The sequence below is a fragment of the Balaenoptera physalus genome (genome assembly GCF_965194825.1).
Source record: "Balaenoptera physalus genome assembly, chromosome: 6".
Lineage (NCBI taxonomy): Eukaryota > Metazoa > Chordata > Mammalia > Artiodactyla > Balaenopteridae > Balaenoptera > Balaenoptera physalus.
Window position 1 is genome coordinate 108,600,537 of NC_138885.1, and position 22,842 is coordinate 108,623,378.

General features: G+C 39.2%; 2 protein-coding genes across 2 annotated transcripts in view; both read left to right on the forward strand.

Moving 5' to 3' along the window:
• Positions 1-20,594, forward strand: part of LOC309662917 (cyclin-Y-like protein 1) — a gene marked incomplete at its 5' end in the record, with an annotated part of 76,635 nt that extends 56,041 nt beyond the window's left edge. The window contains 5 exons of the mRNA XM_082466129.1: positions 9,604-9,655; positions 10,628-10,747; positions 14,568-14,734; positions 18,016-18,178; positions 19,715-20,594. Coding sequence (XP_082322255.1) covers positions 9,604-9,655; positions 10,628-10,747; positions 14,568-14,734; positions 18,016-18,178; positions 19,715-19,831 — 619 coding nt within the window. The 3' untranslated portion in view covers positions 19,832-20,594. The remainder of the gene's footprint in view (positions 1-9,603; positions 9,656-10,627; positions 10,748-14,567; positions 14,735-18,015; positions 18,179-19,714) is intronic.
• The window catches only part of LOC309663087 (cyclin-Y-like protein 1), a 228,838-nt gene that overhangs the window by 13,931 nt on the left and 192,065 nt on the right, over positions 1-22,842 (forward strand). The gene's annotated exons all lie outside the window — the stretch shown is intronic.

A 22,842-nucleotide genomic window follows, 5' to 3' on the forward strand; every position in this document is an offset into this window, starting at 1 on the left:
TTTAATTCTAATGAGATGATATCTGAAAGAAGGGGGAGAGGAAATAGATTTGTGGTCAGTCTACTCAAACTTAGATTTATTCTTTGAATATAGGTTCTGAGTTTGAAGTTTAATGCAATATAATTAACGATATTAATTCAGACAATATTTTTGATTATACCTATAATTAGAATATTATACTTTTCTACTAAGGCCTTGAGTATGAATTCTATTCAAACCACTCACCCTACCATATTGTCCATTAATGTGCAACATAGATGGAGTATTACAGACTTTTCAGTGAAAGTCATTGATTCTTAATAAACGTATCCAAAACTTGTGAAAAGGGGGAAGAAAAAAGTGAACTTCAGCTTTATTGTCTTTTTTTTTTTTTTTCATTTATATACTTTTATTTGGGAATGTTTAAATCAATACAGAGAAAACGAAATTTCAGAGACACTGAATATCATTAGTTTGGATATCATTACTTTATTATAAAAGAAACACGGAAATTATTTACAGGATGAAAGATTTCAGAACTTCAGTGGCAGCTTCACGTGATGCCATTGGGGGAACGGGCAGCTTCACGTGATGCCATTTCATATAGTGACTTATTTTAGTCGACATATTGTCCAAGAATGTCACCATCTCTAAATAAGAAATAATCCTTGTCATCTAGAACTACTTTGGTGCCTCCATATTCTGGGAGAAGAACTTTATCTCCAACTTTCACACTAACTGGTTGAATCTCTCCACCCTTTCCTTTAGAGCCTGATCCAACAGCTACTACCATTGCTTGCAATACTTTTCCTTGCGATTTTTCTGGAAGCATAATGCCTCCTTTGGTTACAACTTCGGGTGCACTTCTTTCAACTAATACTCGGTCAAAGAGGGGAAGAAACTTTCTAAATGCCTGTCCTGCCATGACTCGGGTTGCCGCACTTCGTACTCTCGCTCTCTCCAGCTTTATTCTTTTAATGGGTTAAAATCAGAGGCAGTAGGCACAATGGGAAGAGTCATTGGGTGGGGGCAGGATTTCAACAGGTACTTGACCTTTAATGATAAGCTTTGAGGGTTGTTACTTACTAGCCTCCTAGGTATGATTATTTTCTAGTCTTCACCATTAAACCTGCAGTCTACTAAGCAACCTTTCCCCTTATAAAGATTGTAAAAGTCCATGTATTTTGTCCTTAGTGCTGAATGAAGATAAATACTCTTCTTCAGTGACCAATTGAAATAATACCTATGAACATTAAACTGTCAGTAGTGTTTTTTGCTACTTGTTTTTTTTTTTTTTTTGTATTTGCATTTTATACCCTTATGTGTGTCAGTGCAGTTTATTGAGGTTGTGAGCCAGCAATGGTAAAGCTTTAATCATAAGGGACAGTTATCTTAAATTTTCAAGCAAGATGAGAGGAAAGTAATCTGCTGGCAGCTAACATATCTAGGCTTTGCTCAGAGGCTTCAATTCTGCCATCCTTTAGTGAACACTAGATGCTGGAAAGTTTGAATAGTTTCAGGAGTAGGCCTGTGGAAGTGTTTCTTTTGTAGGATCGAGCCAGTAGACTGTAAGTTGCTGATACAACTTAAATGAGCCCCCATAGGATTATAGAGCACATCTAATTAAAAATTTTAAATGTTTTAGCAGTAATATTTCCAAAGACAAATCAATATACATTCATAATAGAAAAAAAAGTTTTTAATAGAGGAAAACAGGATAAATAGCACCCAAAGCTCTACCAACTAGTCTATATTTTGGTACATTTCCTTACTATTTTTATTCCCCTCATATATATAGATTTTTGGTCAGAATTGACTTTTATTACGTGTAGTGTATGTCATATTATACCCTAATAGTAGTGACCTTAAAAGATAACCTGCTTCGTTTAGAATCAAAGTATTTGAATGAGTGAATTTTCATTTTTCATGCTGTATCTGTTTTTTGAGATTCTAAAATTACACATTAACCAAATAGCTTAAGGACCATATCAGAGTTTTAGTTTAAAACATTTCTAGCTTGAAGGAGAAATTAGTCTTCCAAATAGTGATACTGTTTCAAATATGTTACATCTAGAACTTTTTGTTAATAAGGAATAAGTGGCTTTGCATAAAGCATCTGAAACAAGCAAAATGGTGTTTTATATATGCCATTTGGATATTTCTGATTATTGGATACTGGCAATTTTTATTTAAATGCTCTGTATTTTAAAAAGCATCAACTAGATTTTCTCCCTGCCTCACCTTTCATGTATTTGTGGAGGACATTGATGGGAGAGTGTGACAGCATGGTGAAAACTATTTTATATTAATAGGAGGAAGGAAGGCTCATCTGAATTAGTAAACAAACAAAAACCAAAACCAAAACCCAGCTTTAAAATTGTTCGTATTCTGTGGTATTAAAGAATGCTACTCTTCCTTCCAGTGGCTTTCAGTGATTGGGATTTGGTTATTGGCCTTACTTTAAGGAACAGAGTTGTCCTAACATAGTTTAGGCCATTTTAGTATTTGACTATTGCCGTGTTCATGGGCTCTTCACAAATAAATGGATACTTCTAAAGTGTTTTAAAGATAGTTCATTCTCTAGAGGGTCTCAAAAAGTTCTTTGTCACCTATCCAACACCACTGTAGATAAATTCTCACGAATTTGTATCTTTAGTAAGATTTACCTCCAGTTGTAACTGATCTTAAATAATTTCTCAAACACTTGTCGAATCCTAATTTGTCCCAGATTCTGTGCTCAGTAGCTGGAGGTAGGAGAAGAATCTTCCTAACCTGGAGAAGCTTGTTTACTTAAGAGGGTGGTACTATGCAAGCAGCTGAGACCATGGAACAGTTGGTAAATTAGATGTGTGAGTGTGCAGAAAGTGAGAAGTTTTGTGGTGTGCCTGCTGGCAAAGGGATCCTAGAGGCAGATGGGGTCAAGCTTGCTGGGACAGGAGGAAGAAAAAGGCATTGCAGGCAGAGAGCAGCATGGGTGAGGCAGGAGTGTCAAATAACACGTAGAACAGAATTAGTACAATTTTGAAATGAATGGCAAGTATTCTCTGAGGTTCTCACTTGAGTAATGTACTGGCAGTCTTACTTAAACATGAAGTGAGAAGTTAAATTCTCAGAGTTGTTTTATCCGTTTTTTTTGGATGCGAGAGAATCTTTAAGCAGTACCTTTTTGTCCTCCAGATAAGGAAATTGAGGCCCAGAGAGACTTATGGCCCCCAGCTTTTTAGTGATAGAGCAGCCCTGGCATGCCCAGCCTCTGATTGGAAAACGTTTGTTTCGTCACACTGTCTCCTGAACTAATACATTTATTATTGGTGTTCATTTACTGCAGTGAAATGCTCCTACATCGGTATTACATAAAGCATTACGTTTTATTGTAGTAAATGAATAGAAATAGGAAATCTCAGCTGCATTTCATTGCTTAAGGAAAAAACCCTGAAATCTTATTCTAAACTTTTTACATTATTATAAAGGTAATTTATAATAGGTGCTTGCCAGGTTTGATTATAGGTACTATATCAAGGCAGCATTTTATAACCCATTTCTCAAAGCTCGTCTGTGGAAGTCAGAGTATAGAGGTTTCCCATAGAGCTGCACATGATATCACACTCAGGCAGTTCATGGAGTGTAAGAAAAATCTTAATGCTTTATCGTTTGACATTTTAACCGAGGAAAAACACACACTTGATAGGTTTAACTTACTGTGACATTTTCTTCTATTTCCCTTCCCCTTCAGGTATCTCCAGGGCAGCTTACTAAAAAGTATAGCTCATGCTCAACAATATTTCTAGATGACAGCACGGTCAGCCAGCCTAATCTTAGAACCACAGTAAAATGGTGAGTACAAGTAGGTTGCCAAGGGCTGAGTGACAGACCCCCTTATCGCTAAAAGCATCCTAGCCATACATAAGTTCATTCATTTGAATTGTCCTTTTCAGTGATCAGGTTAAAAAACTGGTGTCAACTATAGATTGATTTCAAGGACCTAAATATGAATTTTCAGTTTCCATTTTAATCTTAGAGCGCATGATAGAAGGGAAAGCCAGTTAGCAAATAAGAAATCCCAGAAAAAGTATAAATCTTTATTTGACGCGTTTCTGTTGCTAAGCCATTGTTGAACACAGTGAGAAAGAGAGGTGCTTTTGATTGGCTGTTTCTAGAGACAATTATTACTGTATGAGTTGTAGTCCTCAAACAACGTGCACTACTTTGGAAGCTGCTCTTAGAAGAAGGAACAGCTTGTCCCCTGCTGGCACCAAAGCGAATCTGCATTTAAATTTAATTGGAGTTTGTCAGATTTATCCCACTGTGCTTTTTTTTTTTTCCTGCACTCTTTCTGTATGAAATTTTACTTCTCCTTCCTGTCCCCCAAAGAGGGGGAGAATATATCAAACCAGTCTTAAGAAATACACACTCAAGCTTAATTTCTTTGTAGATGAAATTTGTTCAACTGAGGTTTTAACTTAATAGACACATTTAAGTTTTGTTTATATATATATATCTCCAACACACTGTATCAATCACAGCAGAGAACAATAAAAGAGGTGAGGTTTCGGAAACATGGCTGTGGTCAGGCTTATACTTAAGGAGACACGAACAGTGTCATGATGATGGAAACCATTCTTTAATTTCTGGGAGCACCTCATAGTCCACAATTGGAGATGCACTTTCAAAACACCCTAATGATGAACCTTTCAAGCTTATTTAAGAGAAAAAAACCAAACGGGATGCAGAGCTTCTTGCCTCCTCCCTCGCGGTTGTCCACGAAACATTAACATCTCCTTAGGATATGAATGTTGATTTTCCAGAACACAGTTTGGGAAATGCTATTTGAAAATATTAATGTCCTTATCCTTAATTTTATTTGTTGTCTTAATTTTATAAGCTAATTGTATTTTTAATTGGTTTTTAATGTGCCAGCTTTTTTTTTAGCTATTTAAATTATCAGTAACTTCTACTTTAATTAAAGACAGCAAGTTCACAGTCATAATAATGTAACTTTCCTCTCTTGCTTACAATAATAGTTGCAGTCAAGTCATGTTTCAGCAAAAATTGAGCCCCATCTCTAAAGTCCTGAGTTTGGGCACTTATCACATAATCACTGAATGTTTTTATTCAGCCAAGACACTGAATCTGTGGGTACAAAAACCACTCTACTTTGGCTAGAGTCGCAGCTTCTTTTGAATTCAAAAGAGTCTGATGTCCAGTATATAATTCAAAAGTACTTTGAAAGTAAACCTTGCTCAGGGACTTCCCTGGTGGTGTAGTGGTTTAAGAATCTGCCTGCCAACGCAGGGGACACAGGTTCGAGCCCTGGTCTGGGAAGATCCCACATGCCGCAGAGCAATTAAACCCGTGCGCCACAACTACTGAGCCTGTGCCATAGAGCCCGCGAGCCACAACTACTGAGCCCGTGTGCCACAACTACTGAAGCCCACGCACCTAGAGCCCGTGCCGTGCAACAAGAGAAGCCACCACAGTGAGAAGGCCGCGCACCACGACAAAGAGCAGCCCCCGCTCTTGGCAACTAGAGAAAGCCCGCGCGCAGTAACAAAGACCCCATGCAGCCCAAATTAAGTAAAATTAAATAAAATTAAAAAAAAAAAAAAAAAGATTAACCTTGCTCAGACAAGAAGGTTTCATCCTTTTTTTTCCCGACCTAGTCTAATTTTTGGAAGTACAGTAAATTTTAATTTGCTCTCATGAAGTTTTAGAAATGATCATTCATCACATTCATTATTGGTGAAATAAAGGTTTACTGAGAAAATTAATAGGGCCAATTGGCTTTTAGGAATGATTTTGAAAATGTTTATCATGGGGTTACTTTTCAGTGGGGTAGTTGTTCTCAGTGGGGTAGGTGAGCCTTATTAGAATCACTTATGCAACTTTTCAAGATATATGTTTCTGGATGCACAAAGTCCACCCGCCTGCCCCCGCCTCCAAGACACAGTGTCTGTGTGTCTGTCTGTCTGTCTGTCTCTCTCTCACCCACGCACACACACCTGTTGACAAGATGGGGAATGATGTGAAGCATGATTATATGGACAAAAGCATCCCGAGTGATTCTCCGATCTTAACCCTAACTCATTCATCCCTAAACTTTGCTGCACGCTGCAGTCATCTGGGGCTCTTTAAAAACAGTCCTGATGCCCAAGTCATACCCAGTGCCGGTTAAATCAGAACATCTTGAAGCAGAAGCCAGGCAGTTTTTAAAGCTTCTCAGATGATCCCAGTGTGCAGCTGAGCTTGGGAGCCACTATTTGGTTAGAGGGCAGGAGAAAGAGAACTGCTTCTGATAATTAGTGGGACCTTAGGTAAGTCAGTTTTAAGCCTTGGTTCCCTTATCTGTAAAATGGGTTGTTTAATTAAATGTCATCTACGGTTCAGTGGTCCTTTCCATCATAAAACTTCTAATGCTGTGATTTTAAAATCAATTTGAAGATGAAACTTTGAAGCACTATAGAAGTATCCATCTTTGATGCTAACGGTGTTACAGGCCTTTATACAAGTGCTAAGATTCTATAGACCTATTCTAAAATTCAGATTTGCCTTCCCTCAATTATTTTGAGTTTCATTTTAGACACTGAGAACAAAGGGGAGCATATAACTTAACCAGAGAACCCCTTTGTTGCCTAATATACAACATCTGTGAATAACTTAGGAATATAGTAACTTAAAAAAGACTACCTAAGGACTTGTATCTATCTGTTCGTTAATACTTTATTTAAAATAATTTGGAAATACCTGTCATTAATAGGATACTGTGTAGTATTATGCTGTCTTATTAGCACTGCTTATTTCAGGATAGCTAGACCTATCATCAGTTTTGTGGCTATAAAATTTTGCTATTAAATTTTCTAATAATTATGTAAAAGTGATTTGAAATCATTTTGGTATAGAGCACTTTTATTATTTACTTTTAGGGAAATAATGGAAAACGGATGGGTAGGTGGATAGCGAACTAAATCAACTGAAATGCAGGGGCTAACAAAAAAACCACACACACACACACACACCCCCACACACAAACTACTATATGGCTTAAATTTAAGCATGTGTATATATAGATATAACTTGTACAGGACAGAAGGTTTTGTGGGTAGAAGGACAAATGACAGGGGACATATGTAATAATTTATATATTATAATAATCAACCAAAACATGCCTTCTAACAGCATATCTAGCATTTTGGGTCTCCTAATTTTGCTAAAAGCTGAAGAACCTAAAACAAGGGGGAAAGCACCCATGTGGTACTGTTCTGAATTCGAGGATTTCGGGGCCACTGGGCCTCTGGAAGGTCTTCCCTCCTTGCTAACCCCTTTTTAAAAATGTCTTCAGGCCTGATATGATAAAAATCAGTGATGACAATGTATTTTTTTTCCTCCACAGTATGACCTTAGCAATATATTACCACATCAAGAACAGGTGAGCTCTTTTGAAACCTATCTTGTTATTCCAGCTAATTAATTTACAAGGTATCAAGTTTAGTGTTAGGTAATAACTATAGATGTTACTGGCATAAGCTTTTATTATTAGAGTGCTTTTATTACAATATAGAAGTGAATCATTTATTTTTCTCTTAGGACCCTTAATTCTTAGGTTACTGAGCATCCCAAAGAGTATTTGTTTATATGGGTTATATTGATAATTTACTGTATTAGAAATTGAAATTGAGAATTTAAAAAATTAAATTCATTGTATATTAAAACAGGGTGTGCCTTAGCACTACTGAAATTTTGAGCTAGATAATGCTTTGTTGTGGGGTGTCGTCCTGTGTGTTATAGGATATATAGCAGCACCCTTGGCCTCTACTCACTAGATGCCAGTAGCACCTTCTTCCCTCCACATTACGACAACCAAAACTGTCTCCAGCCATGGCCAGAAGTCCCCTGGGGGACGAAATCACCCCTGATTGGGAACCCCAGTGTTCAACATAAATCATTTTTTTTAATGAAAAATAACTATTTTCCACAACAAAAAATATTGAGAGAAAAGTATCTCCTCAATAGAAGACAGCTGATTCTCATATCTATTCTGTCTTCAGTCATTTGTTTTGAAGAAACAATATGAAGAAGATCCAGCCGCTTGCAGATATATAGTTGGAAAAAGATGTATTTTTAAAGCCTTCAGATAATTTGGTATATTCTTTGATACTGTACCAAAAGTCTGCATGTGCTAGTTTCTTAAATTAGTTAAAATGGAATTCTAAATCATATCAATGAACTTGTAATAAATACTATGTTAAATTAATACCCATTGATCTGTCATGCATACTGAGTAGATCTTTTTACCTGTACCTGACTTTATAATATTATACATTGGTCATTTGGAAAGTATTGGTTCACATTTCTTTAGACAGTGTCAAAAACTCACTTTTGTTAGTATCACCACCAGTCTTACCAGAAAAGTCTTTTAAGTGTTGAGAAGTTGTCAAGTTCACAATCGAAGGTAGAAGTTTTCCAAAACTCCTGATATTTTTAGCTTGATGGCTTGAATTTTATCATTGGCAACAAATAACTTTAGAGTTATTTTCCTTGAAGTGACAGGCTCACTTTGTTCATTTTTGAAAGAATGACTGTGTCAGTTGTACATTCAAATAACGATGGTGTTCGATGAAAAAAGTGTTTCAAATAAAGATGGTGTTCTATGAAAAAAATGACTTACCGCCAAGTCACAAGTGCTTTTCCTTAACACAGCCATATTTCAGTATGTAAAAGTGCTTAATGCATACTTTCCACTTATTCAGAATATTAAAAAGAAGGACCAAGGTTTAAGAACACTATTAATTTTTACTCTTTTATCAAGGATGTTCTTCAAGCAGATTTTTTAACTGCAAGTGGCAGTGAATAATTGAATGACTTCTAATTCAGTTTGGTACCACTGCCTTGATTCATGCTCAGAAACCAGCAGTTTTACCCACTTTTGCTTTTATACATCCATAGCAAATGTCACACAATGTGAAGGGCAGGTAGTGTCTTAGTATTCTTATAAAAGCAGTTTTGACCTCTTGGGCCTCCTGAAGGAGGGGATAGGGGAGAATCCCAGAGGCCTGCAGACCACATTTAGAGAACCGCTGTTCAAATGAGCGCAGTGTATTAGTGTGGTGAAATTTTAAATTAAAAAGCCTGGTTTCTTTTAAAATAAAAAGACAATTACATTTTTAACTCAAACTATTTAAAAGAGACAAGAAGAAATACACAATAAGGATATAAAGAACTAAAGAGAAAAAAACGGGAAAAAACCATGAATCTCATATTCACATTGATTGAAGTGAGAAGAATTTATTGCCCACCACCACTGCTTCATAAAATGTTCTTGCATATTCCAGTGTGAGGTTAGAGGGGTGAAAATATATTGGTTTACTAGCATTGCCTGTTAGGGAGGGTCAGTGCTTATAGAGGCAACTCTGGCTGGTTGTTGTAGAAAAGGTTTCACAGAACTTGATGTGCTGAGTAAAAATAGGTCAGGAAACCTTTCTAAGGGTGGAATCCAGGAGAAGAATTTATAAAACTGTTTGCTTCGTTGAAGGTTAAGCTTCCTCTACCCCTCTCTCTACTCCTAGCCGATATTTTACTAAGATAGTAAGTCCTGAATTAATTTTTTAAATGCACATTCTTATTTTATAGAGTTGCAGATAGATCCTTGGATATTTTTGATGAGAGATTACATCCACTCACAGTAAGTGTCAGTTTTATTGAAGTGGTATTTTTCTCTTATACAGTTGTGTTTATTTCATGCTGATTTGCTTTGAAATTAATTACTAGAAGAAAATTACTTCCTCCAGCTCGAAGTCAAATTCATCTTCCTTTAAGTCTTCTTCCCCACGCCATGTTGTGTCTAGTCATTTTCCCGAAGGCGTGTTGTATAAGGGGTTGATGGATATGAACCGAGTTGCACTTTGTGTGAATAGTGAGCAGGTAAGTAAACATACCCAAGTAACAGAAAATGTATCTTTTTAAAGGATGATGTTCCATAGCATCAAACAATATAAATATTTGTAAATAAACCTAATATGATAAGGCCTCTAAGAAGAAAATTAGAAAACTGTTTACATTTTAAACGAATTAAAATGACAAAGTTTTAAAATTCACTTCTCCGGGTGCTCTGTGGCCACACGTGGCTGGCGACTGCTGTACAGGACAGCACATTCTTAGAGCCTTATGGTTACAGGACACTGGAAATGTGTTTTCAAAGTTGACTACAGAAAAGTATGACATATGGTGATCAGCAAGACTTTTGAGCCTAAAAGTATTGGGTTGGCCAAAAAGTTTGTTTGGTTAGTGAATATATTGTTCAATAAAATGCTTGGTGAAAATGAAAACTGTGTCTTTTATTTTTACTTAAAACCAAATGAACTTTTTGGCCAACCCAATAGTTTACATTTGGTTAGAATTCTGTGGGGAGGAACGTGGAAATACATAAATTTTCTGCGGTTGTGCCTGTATTTTTCTTTAATGAATGGTGGTGAGTACTGGATCACTGTGGTATTTTAGGATCCCATTGTTTAGATTTAAAAGACTACAAGACATGTCACCCAATCAGAATTATTTTAAGGGGCACGTGGGCCCAAGTGTGAAGACTGCTATCTTAAGGGTACTTTTAAGTATTTTTCTTCCGTGGATACTTAAATTGCATTTTTTCTCCCTTCAGCGAGAAAAGATTCCAGAGGAATACTTCGAGCATGATCCTGAACACAAATTCATTTACGGATTTGTTCATACTCTTTCTAGTGCCGCACAGCTAACTGCTGAAGGTGCAGTAGTAACTTTGGTAAGATATTTTTTCTTTCATAAAGCATCTGTAGAAATTTCTGTCTTGTACACATGGTATGGTCCTGTTTTTCCCAAATGAAAGTAGGTTCCTGAAACGATCATTAGAACTTTATTAAGAGAAACCTATCAAAAGAAAGTAAAGTATACACATTTGAGCTTTAATCATCATTATGATTTAAAACGTTGCCATTGCTTTTCTCATCACAAAACAATTGCTATTAAAGGCAGCAGGAGAGATTTCTGGTTTCTCCTTCCACACCTGAGGGGACACACGCACGCACAGTGCACACACGCACACACAGACGACGCGTGTGGTGGTGGTGGGGCGGGGCAATCACTGAGCGCTCTGGTCCACAGGCAGAAACAGGTTCCGGGCAGTTTGAAGCTGAGTCCCAGACTGCACTGCCTAGGCAGTTCTGATGTGTGTCCTGACTGAGAACTACTGCCCTCAGTTCTCTGTTCCTTGGATAATGGATAATGGTGTTAACCATCCCTGCTGTCCTCTTATTGCCTGCATGTGAAGTTGCCCAGGACTAGGGTGCCAGTAGGACTTCAGAAGGCTTTACTCTAGTTAGCCTGCTAAGCTACAGCTGTGTAAGGACCTTTTTGTCATCCATTCCTAATTCCTATGGTAAGGTTTTATCATTTGAATAATAAATCATATTCAAGTGAGAGGTAGTTGGGATTGTTTTACTCCTCCCTATAGCAAACCTGTAGGGGGGAAAGTCAGCTGCGTGGTCTGCAGGGAAGGAATACTTAGGCCACTCACTGCCTGCTCCTATCAAGGCAGAATTTAGGACAGGAGGCTTGTCCTTTTGAAAAGAGACCCCTCAGTGGGTACTGGATCAGACACAGGCCTTTTCTTGGCGCTACAGGCCACTTGGAGTGCTTAGCACATGCTTGAGAGAGGCAGGAATGGTGCTTGCATATGGAGAGCTAGGAAATGCAGGAAGGAGAGTATTTGGGTTGGAAGAGGGGCATTTCTTTGTAGCCAAGTTAAGCTTGATGTACCTGCGAGACAGCAGAATGGCAGTGTCTAGTAATCATTTGAATATATGGGATTGGAGCATGAATCTGAGCTAGAGGGAGGGAATTAAGTGTAGCTGTTCAAATGCAGAGAAAGTATGTAAAATAAAAAGTGGGTAGAAGATAGATCCTACTAGAGACTGTCAGCACTTAAGGGACAGATCCCCAGAGGAGTGGCTACAGTGGTAGGAAACCCAGCAGAGAACCCTAAGAGACACCAGGAGAGGTTCAAGAAGGAGAGTATGGTCCAAACGCTAAATGCTACCAAGAAGTTGCTCATGTCATAAATACCATGTCACTGAATACCTACTCTGTGTCAATTTTCTACATGTGGGGGGTGGAGGAGAGAACAAGTTGGATAAATAAAGTTCTCGCCTTTATGGAGCAAGTGTGGAAGACGTAAATTTTTTTTTTTTTTTTTTTTTTATCGGAGTACAGTTGATTTACAGTGTTGTGTTAGTTTCAGGTGTATAGCAAAGTATAAGTGTTTTTTTTTAATGAGTGTTTTTTAAAAGATGACTATTTCAAGTGGTGGTAAAAACCATGAAGAGAAAGCAAGGTAAAGGGATAAAGTGATTAGAGGGGCTTACTAGAAAGCTCAGGAAGAGCCTCTTTAAAGAGGTAATGTTTGAACCCAGGACCTGGCTGAACTGAGGAAGATCAGGTACGCTGGCATTACGGGCAGAGGGGACAAGTGCAAGGCTCTGAGACAGGAACTTGTTCTGTGTGTTCAAGGAAAAGCAAGGTGGCCATTGTGATCCGAGCGGGGAATGAGGGAAAGAGCATAGGTGATGAGGTCACGGAAGGACAAGGCCGTACCGCACAGGGCCTCGTAACTTGCAGGCCACGGGAAGAAGGTATTTGTTTGATGGGAAGCCTCTGGCAGATCTGGAGCAGGCGCATAAAGTACTCTTAATTTAAGAGGCTCTCCTGGCTGCTTTGGGGAGAACAGACTGTAGTCTGTTGGGAGGCAGAGAAGTTAGGCAGTGGCAGCGATACAAGTCAGAAGTGACAGACAGAAAAGCGGTCAGGGTACCAGTGAAGGTAGAGATAACAAGAAGTCCTAACAGATTGGAGCAGGATACACTCAAGTGCAGGTTTTTGGTCTCAGCGACTGGGCGTGTGGCAGTGCTCTTTCATTTATGAGGGAAGGCCTGGGGAGTGGAGCTCTGGGACGAAGAGCTCTGGGTTGTTTGTGTGAAGGCACCGGTGACCACGGCAAGAGTAGTCTCTGTAGAGTGGTAGCAGCAGGAGGCTGACTGAAGTGGGTTAAGGAGAGGATGGGAGATGAGGAGCTGGCCTCAGGCCTGAGGACGCCGTCTAGGGGCAGTGGGGGACAGGCTGGGGACATGGAAGCATTCACACTGGAGGAATCCTCTGACAGGGAGAAGTTGTTCAAAAGGAGACTAACTGTGGGCACAGTGCTCTGCAGAAGTGAGGTGGGATCAACTTCATTCATAGGAGAGTTAGCTTCAGTGAAAAGAAAGAAATCTCGCTTCCTCCGAGACAGGAGGGCAAGTGGGATAAATGAATATCAGCACGTGTACCAAGTTTGCCAGTACAAAGGTGAGAGGAAGTTGAGAGATTGCCAGTGTCGTTTCAGTGCCTCTGATGAGTCCCATAAAGTAGAGAGTTGAACCTTGCGGGGAGAGTCGTTCTTAGGGTACTAGAGAGTGCTGAGTTCTTTGGGGAATGGGAGCCGAATTTCACTAAGAACATATAATCTCAATACCCGTGTTTGAAAACACAGTAGAGTTTGGAGGGCATGGGCGAATCTGAGCTGTCAATCTGATAACCCTTCAGAGAGTAAACAGACTCTTTCAAACTGGACATTTTTCTTTTTGTCAAATGGCATATACACTCTTCTACAGAGGTAACAACAAATCACAGCTTACCTCTCTAATCTTTGCTCAGCTGTTAACTCCATCCAGTTCTTTGTAGGGTAGACATTTGATACATGTAAAAGAAACCGTGAAATCATCTCACAAACCGGCAGGTTTAGAGGAGCCCCAGGGATACAGACACAGGCAGGTCTTCCCACCTTAAAACCAAAAGAATTGACTAAGCTGCAGATTATGTAAGACAGAAATGAATAATGAAATGATAATGGAGATGTGAAAAATTGGGGCTATGAAAAGGACTACCCTTTGTATGCATGTGTGTTCCTTCAAAAGGCACTAAAATATGGGAATACTTGACAGTTGTAAAGCCCCTTTGTACTGCCTGTCCTGCTGTGCCACGCAGCAGCCACTGGGAGGCTCTCTTGACCACCAGTTTTTATCTTCAAGTTCATGCCACAAAAGGACTGGTGACTGACTCTGAAGAGAAGGTAAAGATGTGCTCAGTCTTACCAGAATTTTACACACTCAAGCGTTATGTAAAATCGCCATGCAACCACCACCAGTCTTGTAGTTAACATTGCACGTGATAGGCACTCAAGCATTTACTGAACAGTTGAAGTCGACACTGGGCTGTATGTGCTGCCCTTGACAAGTGGGAAGGTAATAATACAATGCGTGTCTTTAGAATGCCCTTTGCTGAGATGTCCTTTCATTCCTGTGACCAAAATTGGGTTGGAAATTCACACGGGCAGAGTAGAAATATCAGACTCACAGAAATATCTGACTTACAACTGTGACCTGGCCTCTGGCCTTGGCTTGGCTGAGCAAAGTCTTTGTAGAACCTAGGAATAAAAGGGGTGTCAAAAAGAGATGAAATCTGTCATTCCTAACAATTCTTATCACAGCACTTAAACTGAACGAAAATCAAAGATCAGTGCTCTACTTTTGCAGGTTTACTTAGAAAGGCTTTTAACTTATGCTGAGATCGACATTTGCCCCACTAACTGGAAAAGAATTGTTTTGGGAGCCATTCTTCTTGCCTCCGAGTTTTGGGACGATCGGGCTGTATGGAATGTGGACGACTGCCAGATCCTCAAGGACGTTACAGTTGAGGACATGTGAGTTTGTAAGGTTACCGTGAACTTTCTAACCATTTTCCAATACCTCATTTGCTCTCATAAAGTTTACATTTTTAAGAAATGTTACATTTTAAGAAAGGTTACCTTGTGCAGAGAGCTGAAATAGACATAAAATTACAGCCTTCTTTCTATCTAGCTGTAGTATAACAATTTGTATTTCCCCTCATTCATTGGTAGGTCTTGATGTGTTATTGTTGTAATATTCTGCTTGAGAAATTGAAATTATTTTTCTGGTGGTTTTTGCCAAACATTTTACAAGCTCACTACCAGAGCAACATGGTACAGTAAGTAACTTGACAGCTTTCTTAAAGCTGTCTACCAGGTCCAGTCCATTTTTAAGGGGCACATGCCTGGTCTTTGAAGCAAGTGGCCACTGTTAAGGTCTTAGGGCCTCTAGACTACTGACAGGTTATAATTTCAACCTGAGTCACACATTGTGTATTTGCTTTTGCTGGTCTTTTTCTCCTTTTTATCTGAGGTTCTGTTGTTACAGAAACTATGATGTACAGGTAGCCACATATAAAGGTTTCAGATCCCTGTGTTCCTGTCTCCTCCCCTAAAGTCTGCTGAGCTAGGAAACACCTACCACTCAGGTCGTCCGGGAAGCATCCCTGGGGCCTCACCCAGGGCACTCAGCAAACACAGCGGCACTTTGTGGGGCCTTGAGTTAACTAGGCAGGTTCTCCTCACAGATGGCACGCTCACATTGGCATGAAACGCCAGGCTTCCAATCTGGCTCTGGTGAAGGGCCCCAAGGGTGGGAAGCAGGATGAGCCAGAGAGGTAATTCCAGCAGACTCTCGAAGTGCCCGCTTGACAGTGAACCTGTCTTTGTGGGTGGCATTCAGGAAAATGTGAAAGGACACCTCTTGATTATATTGGACAGCAGCGGCCGATCAAGATGGCAGGCAGGGGCAAGAGTTTGTTTTTGTTACCTTTGCCCCTTACCCTAGATAATTCACAATTACCAAAGTGCATATTTACAGCTGAAGCGAGGAAAGCTGTGACTAAGAGAAGGGACCAGTGACTGTCAGTAGCTGTCAAAGTGGCTTTTGGTGAAAATGCCCACTTTGGTGATCATGTAAACCAGGTGGTCGTGGTGATATTGCTGGTAGCAATCTTAGCAAACAGTGGAACAGCAGATAATGAATTTGAAATGAATAGAAGTACTTTTGGAAGTTGCAGAAACTAAAGTGACGTTGACCAACACTATCATCAGTCTTTGAACTGGTCCCTTGAAGGAAGGAAAATTTGTAATCGTGAACACCATCCCTGCCATGATGGCAGCTGAAATTTTCTCAGAATCTGCAGCTGAGCTGACTGGGGCTCTGGTTCCAGGTACAACATCCGAGAACATGCAGGGAAACGTGTGGGTGTTCATAGACATTGAGCCCAGGAGCATTGGCGGCACTGTCCAGCTATGAAGAAACTAATTCTAAACAACGCTTTTCTGTGTAGAACGGAGAATCACCAGGAGTTATGTTTATAATAGGCTGCTTTTGTTTATGATCTTTGGGAGTTGGAAAGCATTACAACAAAGTGTTTAATACACATTTGTTTCATCCCTCTGCTGTTGACTACTATTTGTAATGGTCTCATTTTGAGTCTGAATTGAAAAATTGCTGTCTATCAGCTTTTCCTTAAAACTTTCTAACATCTCTGTGTCTTGTTAAATATATATTTCCCTTCAAAAGAGTAAGTTAAACTGAGCAGCTGCTGTTCAGACAGTTTGCTGCGCCTGTAAGTGGTAGGCTCTTCAGCCACCTAGCCATTTACAAACAGCAAAAAACACAGAAGATGCATATTCTGTAGGCATAATGCTTTTCTTCAGTGATTAAAGCTCTATTAATAGACATGTTAATCCTATGAAGTACTGTATTTCCACACAATTAAAATGTATTAGTGGAGAAAATATAAAAGGGATAGTGAAGTGCATTTATTCCTGTAGTAAATTAAGTCCTGATTAGCTGATTATCAAAACATTATCTGATTTACATTTCTATAGACTTCTGGCCGTATGAACAGGAAATTAATTTTGGAAGTAGGTTCAGTTAGGTTTAAAGTTCAACAAATGAGAAACTTCATTTCTGCTCATACTCTGCTCTCCATACAGGAGAACATGGAGCATTTGTTGATTTATCCAATGGATAAAATATTAACACTTGAAAACCAAGAAACCAAATGTATTGTGAAATAAGCCACTTGCATGTTTGTTTGGGTATTTATCATTTTTATCTAATCAACTCTCTAAAGTGATTGCTGTGAAAAGTGGTAAGATTTACTCTAACTTTATATTTATTTACTTAAACATTTGGCAAGCAAATGGCTGGATATGGTCATATAGCAGAAGCCTGCTCCCAGCACTCTACTTTCCCACTTCATTGAATTCGCCCTCTGTGGGCGTGTGCAGTCTGTCCTGGCAAGGGGCGGTAGGTCTGAACATTCTGGGCTGCTCTCCTAACACCGGGGGCAACAACTGCTCTATCAGAGGTCGTATCGTAAAGTGGGTTTAGTCTAGCTGAGACATAATCTTACTGCCTTCCTAAGCTTAAAAAGTGCATCCTGTCCTGTCATGGTGACGACAACTCACCCTAGTAAGGTTTTAAGGTGAACAGAAACTTGCATTATGCCCTTTGACACAGCCCCATGCACGGGGTGGGGGTGGGGGTGGGGGGATTCCCTTTCCCATCGAATGTAGCTTATTTATTTATTTACTTGAGATGAATCCTTGTTGCCTCAAGAGTTTTCCCCCCTCAGAGATAATAGCAGTGGCTCTCGATGGATCCATTTGTTGCCGTGGTGATGTGCCCACTCCTTTTGTTGGCTCGTCTCTACTTCAGTAAGCCCCTTCCTGTCATCAGCCCGGTGAAAATGTCTGCAAGTTCTTCAGAGCTAATAAACAGCATACATCATTCCTTTCAACTGATCACTAGAGCGGGGCCTCGTGAGTGAGTGTGGAGCATGAATCGTACAGCTGCACTAATGGAACTCTGAAGAATGAGCCCCTGAGTCAGCAGCATGAGTGCATAAGAGGGCCATGACCTCTTCCCCCTTGTCCCAGACTCAAAGTGCTGGGACGCAGAAAGGACCACAAATAGCTGTACCTTGTTTGCACATTAGGGTATTAATCCAGCTGGGTAGCCATTATTGGTTTCAAAACAGTATTTAGAGCCATCCTAGTAGCTCAGAATGGTATTTTTGAAGATAGCCCAGTTGACTAAAATTGTCCTGTGTTGGTTTTGTCTTCTCCTCCTCCCCCAGGAATGAGATGGAAAGGCACTTCGTGGAGCTACTTCAGTTTAATATTAATGTTCCTTTCAGTGTGTATGCCAAATACTACTTTGACCTTCGCTCCTTAGCAGATGACAACAACCTGAATGTTCTATTCACTCCTCTTAGCAAAGAAAGAGCACAGAACTTAGAGGTAAGGCTGTGAAATCACTAACTGGGGTTTTCTGTCAGCCACCGAAGCCACACCTGTAGCTAAATTATATTAAGCAGTGATTAGGAAAATGGAAAGCTGTTAACAGTTTGAAGAGCTTATTGACCCGTTGGCATCATATTTCCTGTGTCTTTTATGGTTTATACAGGGATCCCACATTATAAAAAAAAAAATTGTCTCTTCTGTAACCATAATTCAGAATACTTTCAATCATATTTAATCTGTTCTTAATGGTTTTCCATTTGAACCTCTACACTTACATATAACCATACATGAATAATTTCTTAAAATTGTATCCCTAATCAGATGTACCTACATAATCTACTTACCACTCTTAACTGTCTGTTTTTTTTTTAATAATTGATGTTTTGGACTATTTCTACTGTCTTGATATTTTTAATAAATAAATAAATGTATTTATTTATTTATGGCTGCATTGGGTCTTCGCTGCTGCACGCGGGCTTTCTCTAGCTGCGGCGGGCGGGGGCTGCTCTTCATTGCGGTGCGCAGGCTTCTCATTGCAGTGGCTGCCCTTGTTGCAGAGCACGGGCTCTAGAGCGCAGGGTCAGTAGTTGTGGCGCACGGGCTTAGTTGCTCCTCGGCATGTGGGATCTTCCCGGACCAGGGCCCAAATCCGTGTCCCCTGCATTGGCAGGCGGATTCTTAACCACTGCGCCACCAGGGAATTCCCTCTTAACTGTTTTTTACTCAGCTTGCAGTTCGTGTGTGTGTGTGTGTGTGTGTGTGTGTATCACAGTTCAGTCCCATGAGTTTATTAGACAAAGCATCCGTGGCTAACCTGAGAGACCTATACTTGGAAGGTATAATGTGGATTCAGATACTGGATGTAGAAAGTACATGAGTTTTTAATATAAATGGTAACGTACATGGAACAACGTAATACTTATGGCTTATGATTTTTGGTGGGTATACAGCAAAATTCACAACTGAAATGAACACATTTAAAATTGATACTTTCTGTGGTACCTTGGTGGTACTTTAGAATAAGATGTTTTTCTACCATAATTTATGTGCAAGTGAAATAGCACCTTTCAGCGCTTGTCATTAGACCTCTCCTACCTTCAGCACATACCTACCTGATTAAAATTTTCTTAGAGTATGTAATAACTAATGAAAACTGAAGAGAAGTTGAATAGCTGAGTAAACACTGATTTTGCCCAAGTGTATGTCCATTACGTTTAAGGATCACGTGTGTAGGTAACAGATGATATTGCTATTAGGAGCCTATCATTAGGAAGCCAATTTTTAAGTAACTCTAAGTTATTAGGGCAAGTTACCCCTTGCCCCAGCAATCTAATCATAGCCCTTAAAGGTTATTACCTTAGGGAACTGTCAGTTAGTGTAGATATCAGCTATCCAAAGTAGCAGTAACTATGAACTATCTAAACGAATGGAGATGTGTGGCTTATCAATGATGCTTTTTTTGTTTTTTTAAGGTCCGAACATTTTTTTCCCCCCCCTAATTATACCTATGTTCTACCTGATTGACTTTCCTAGGCCATTTCCAGATTGTGTGACGACAAATACAAAGACGTGTGTAGAGCTGCTATGAGAAGGTCTTTCAGCGCTGATCATTTCATTGGTATTCGGCGCTCCAATGCCATCCTCTCTTAAGGGAGAAGTGAGGGGTTGTAACATCATAAACCCCTCGAAACAAAGACTGGAGAAATATCACCTCTCCTGCTCAGAAACCAGCAAAGTTAGTATTTTCACCTTAAAGAAAGACATTGAATTCAAGAGACTCATGGACAAGCGAAGATTATGCTCATAGGAAAGAACGGGACCTCGTCAATGTAACACGCTCTTCTGTCCTTTTTATTGTAAACAGAGTTACAAAAACCACTCCAAAGCTAAAAGCTCCCAATCCACGCACAGATATCTGCTCCCAATCCATGCACAGATATCTGATAGCTGTGAGCTATGTGAGGTTTTTTAATTAATAGTTTAAATTTTTAGACTTTAAAGACACTAGCTATATAACTTCTATGTTTTTCTTACCTCACTGTCCCATACTGCTGCATATTCCTTTAGAATCAGTGCAGTATTACCATCAAAAAATGGGACTCCAAAAAAAAAAAAAAGTAAAAAAACAAAAAAAGAAAAAAAACCAAAAAAACAAAAAAAAAACAAAAAAGAAAAAAAAACAAAAAAAAAACATGGGACTCCTAACAACTCATAAAGCCAAACTTCGGAACAGACTGTTGTAGCATCGTTAGGTTTTGCAGGGTTCTTCCTCCCTACTATATCATTGAAGCTGCTAGTCATTATTGGCAATCAATTTAAACCAAAAAGCTGCTGAATAACACATGTCATCCAAATTCTTTGCAGGCAGTACTTATTAGCATATTAGCATGTTTGCGATCATAAACAGAGAAAGTAGGTTATTTCCTTCTATTGGGTCCGTGCTGCATTTCTTGTTAACTATAATGGTGCTTCTGATTTTGTGATGATTTTCCTCTTTGTTATGTACTTGTGTTAAAGGATATTTTCATAATTCCAGCCAACATGGTGGTCCAGTAATTAACAAGCCGGTGATGAAATAGAAGGTGTCCCAAAAGTCTTAGAACAATTTTAAGCTTTAATATAGTGTGCTTGGATACTCCAGAACAGTGTCGCAGAAGTATAAATGCTAGACTGGCAAAACATCACTTGAAACTTTAATCGAATTTCTTCTAAACTCATTTACTTTTGTACATTTTAAACATTAAGCTTTTATTTTTTTATTTTTTATTTTTTTAAATGAATTAATTTATTTAATGGCGTGTTGGGTCGTTTCTGTGTGAGGGCTTTCTCTAGTTGTGGCAAGCGGGGGCCACTCTTCATCGCGGTGCGCGGGCCTCTCACTGTCGCAGGCTCTCTTGTTGGGGACACAGGTTCGAGCCCTGGCTTGGGAAGGCCCGTGAGCCACAATTACTGAGCCTGCGCGTCTGGAGCCTGTGCTCCGCAACAAGAGAGGCCGCGATAATGAGAGGCCCGCGCACCGCGATGAAGAGTGGCCCCCACTTGCCACAACTAGAGAAAGCCCTCGCACAGAAACGAAGACCCAACACAGCCATAAATAAATAAATACATAAATTTTAAAAAATAAAAAATAAAACAATAAACGCTTAACGTTTAAAATTTACAAAACTAAATGAGTTTAGAAGAAATTCGATTAAACTTTCAAATGATGTTTCGTAAGTTTGTGGCATTTATACTTCTACAAGTATCAAAGCTTAAAATTGCACTAAGACTTGAGGGGATACCTCCCCTCCTCTTTTTAAAATAGTCCTTTGCAAGGCTGGGCTGCTTACCTGCTTGATCACCTAAGTTTCTTTTTTCTAGATTTGGTGAAGGAATTATGAACAACAGTGTTAATTCACATGTAATAAATTGAAAAGAACTGGACCCTAGTAGTAGTGACAGGAGAGTAAGTGATACGAAACAGCTTTTCTATCCTGTGTGTTAACCTGGCTGTAGGTGTCTCACTTCAAGTTCTATGTAAGAGGAAACATATAAACCTTAGGAACCCTTACCTCAGGCTTTAAAAGGCAGGGAGGTCCAGTAATCAGTCTTTTTGGAGATTGGTAACGATGTCACCTAAACTTGAAATATTAAAAAAAAAAAAAAAAAAAAGTGTTCTCAACTATGTGAAATCTTTCTCCTCCTACCTTCTCAAATGTAATCCTAGGAATTTTGCCTGTAAACAAAGCATTTCTGGGCCAGAAGTACTTTCTCTCTTTATAGCAAGGCTTCACATTATACTGAGTGCTGCAGGTTCCATCATTTTTAAGGGACAGAGACATAAATGATAAATTATGGTATATAAAATACTACAATCTACCACCTCAAAAAATATTGTTTATGGAGTTTGGAGCTTGGAAATTCAAGTACTGATTGCAGTTTTATTTTGAAAAGAATGCTACAACTTATGTGGTTTTTCTTCCTCATGTTTATATTAAAAGAAAAGCTAATAAACTCTGTTTTAATTAAAATATATGGCTACTGTGTTTGTAACACTTCTCACTGTTCACATAACATTACAACTCTGCCTAACTCAAATGTTTTCAGTCAGCTCTGATAGTCGGGCCTTAAAGCATTTTCCAACTAACCATTCATAAGTTGTTTTGACCCCTGCCTTTAGTTAAGATGTAGACATTTATTTCTTCAGCTTACGCTCTTTTCAACCTGAAGATAATCTAGTACACTTAAAATCACTGGCTACAGTGCTCAGTGGCATAATGCATTAGATGGCATTTTTGAATTGTTTGTTATGGTGCCAAGATGGAAATGCACATTGAAAGATAAAAGTAGGTAAATCCACAGAGAAAGGAATTACAGGAATACTGTAGAATCAGAACTTGTTGTTTGAGGGTTTCAAGCAATTGAACAGGAAAGAAAATGGAAGAACAGGAAGCAGTAGAATTGTGGTTGCTGTTAAGAGGGTGACTTTTAAACAAGCCACGTAATTTGACTTTAACATGCTATTTCACTTAACATTCAGTTGGAAATATACCAGATCTCTCAAGTTTCTTTTAGACCCTAGCCACTGCACTTGAGCAATATTCCATCAGTCCTGATAGTATTGCCGTAGTATTTCCTCCACCTTAGTTACCTTCCTAAGGTCACATCTTTAACTTTGTTCT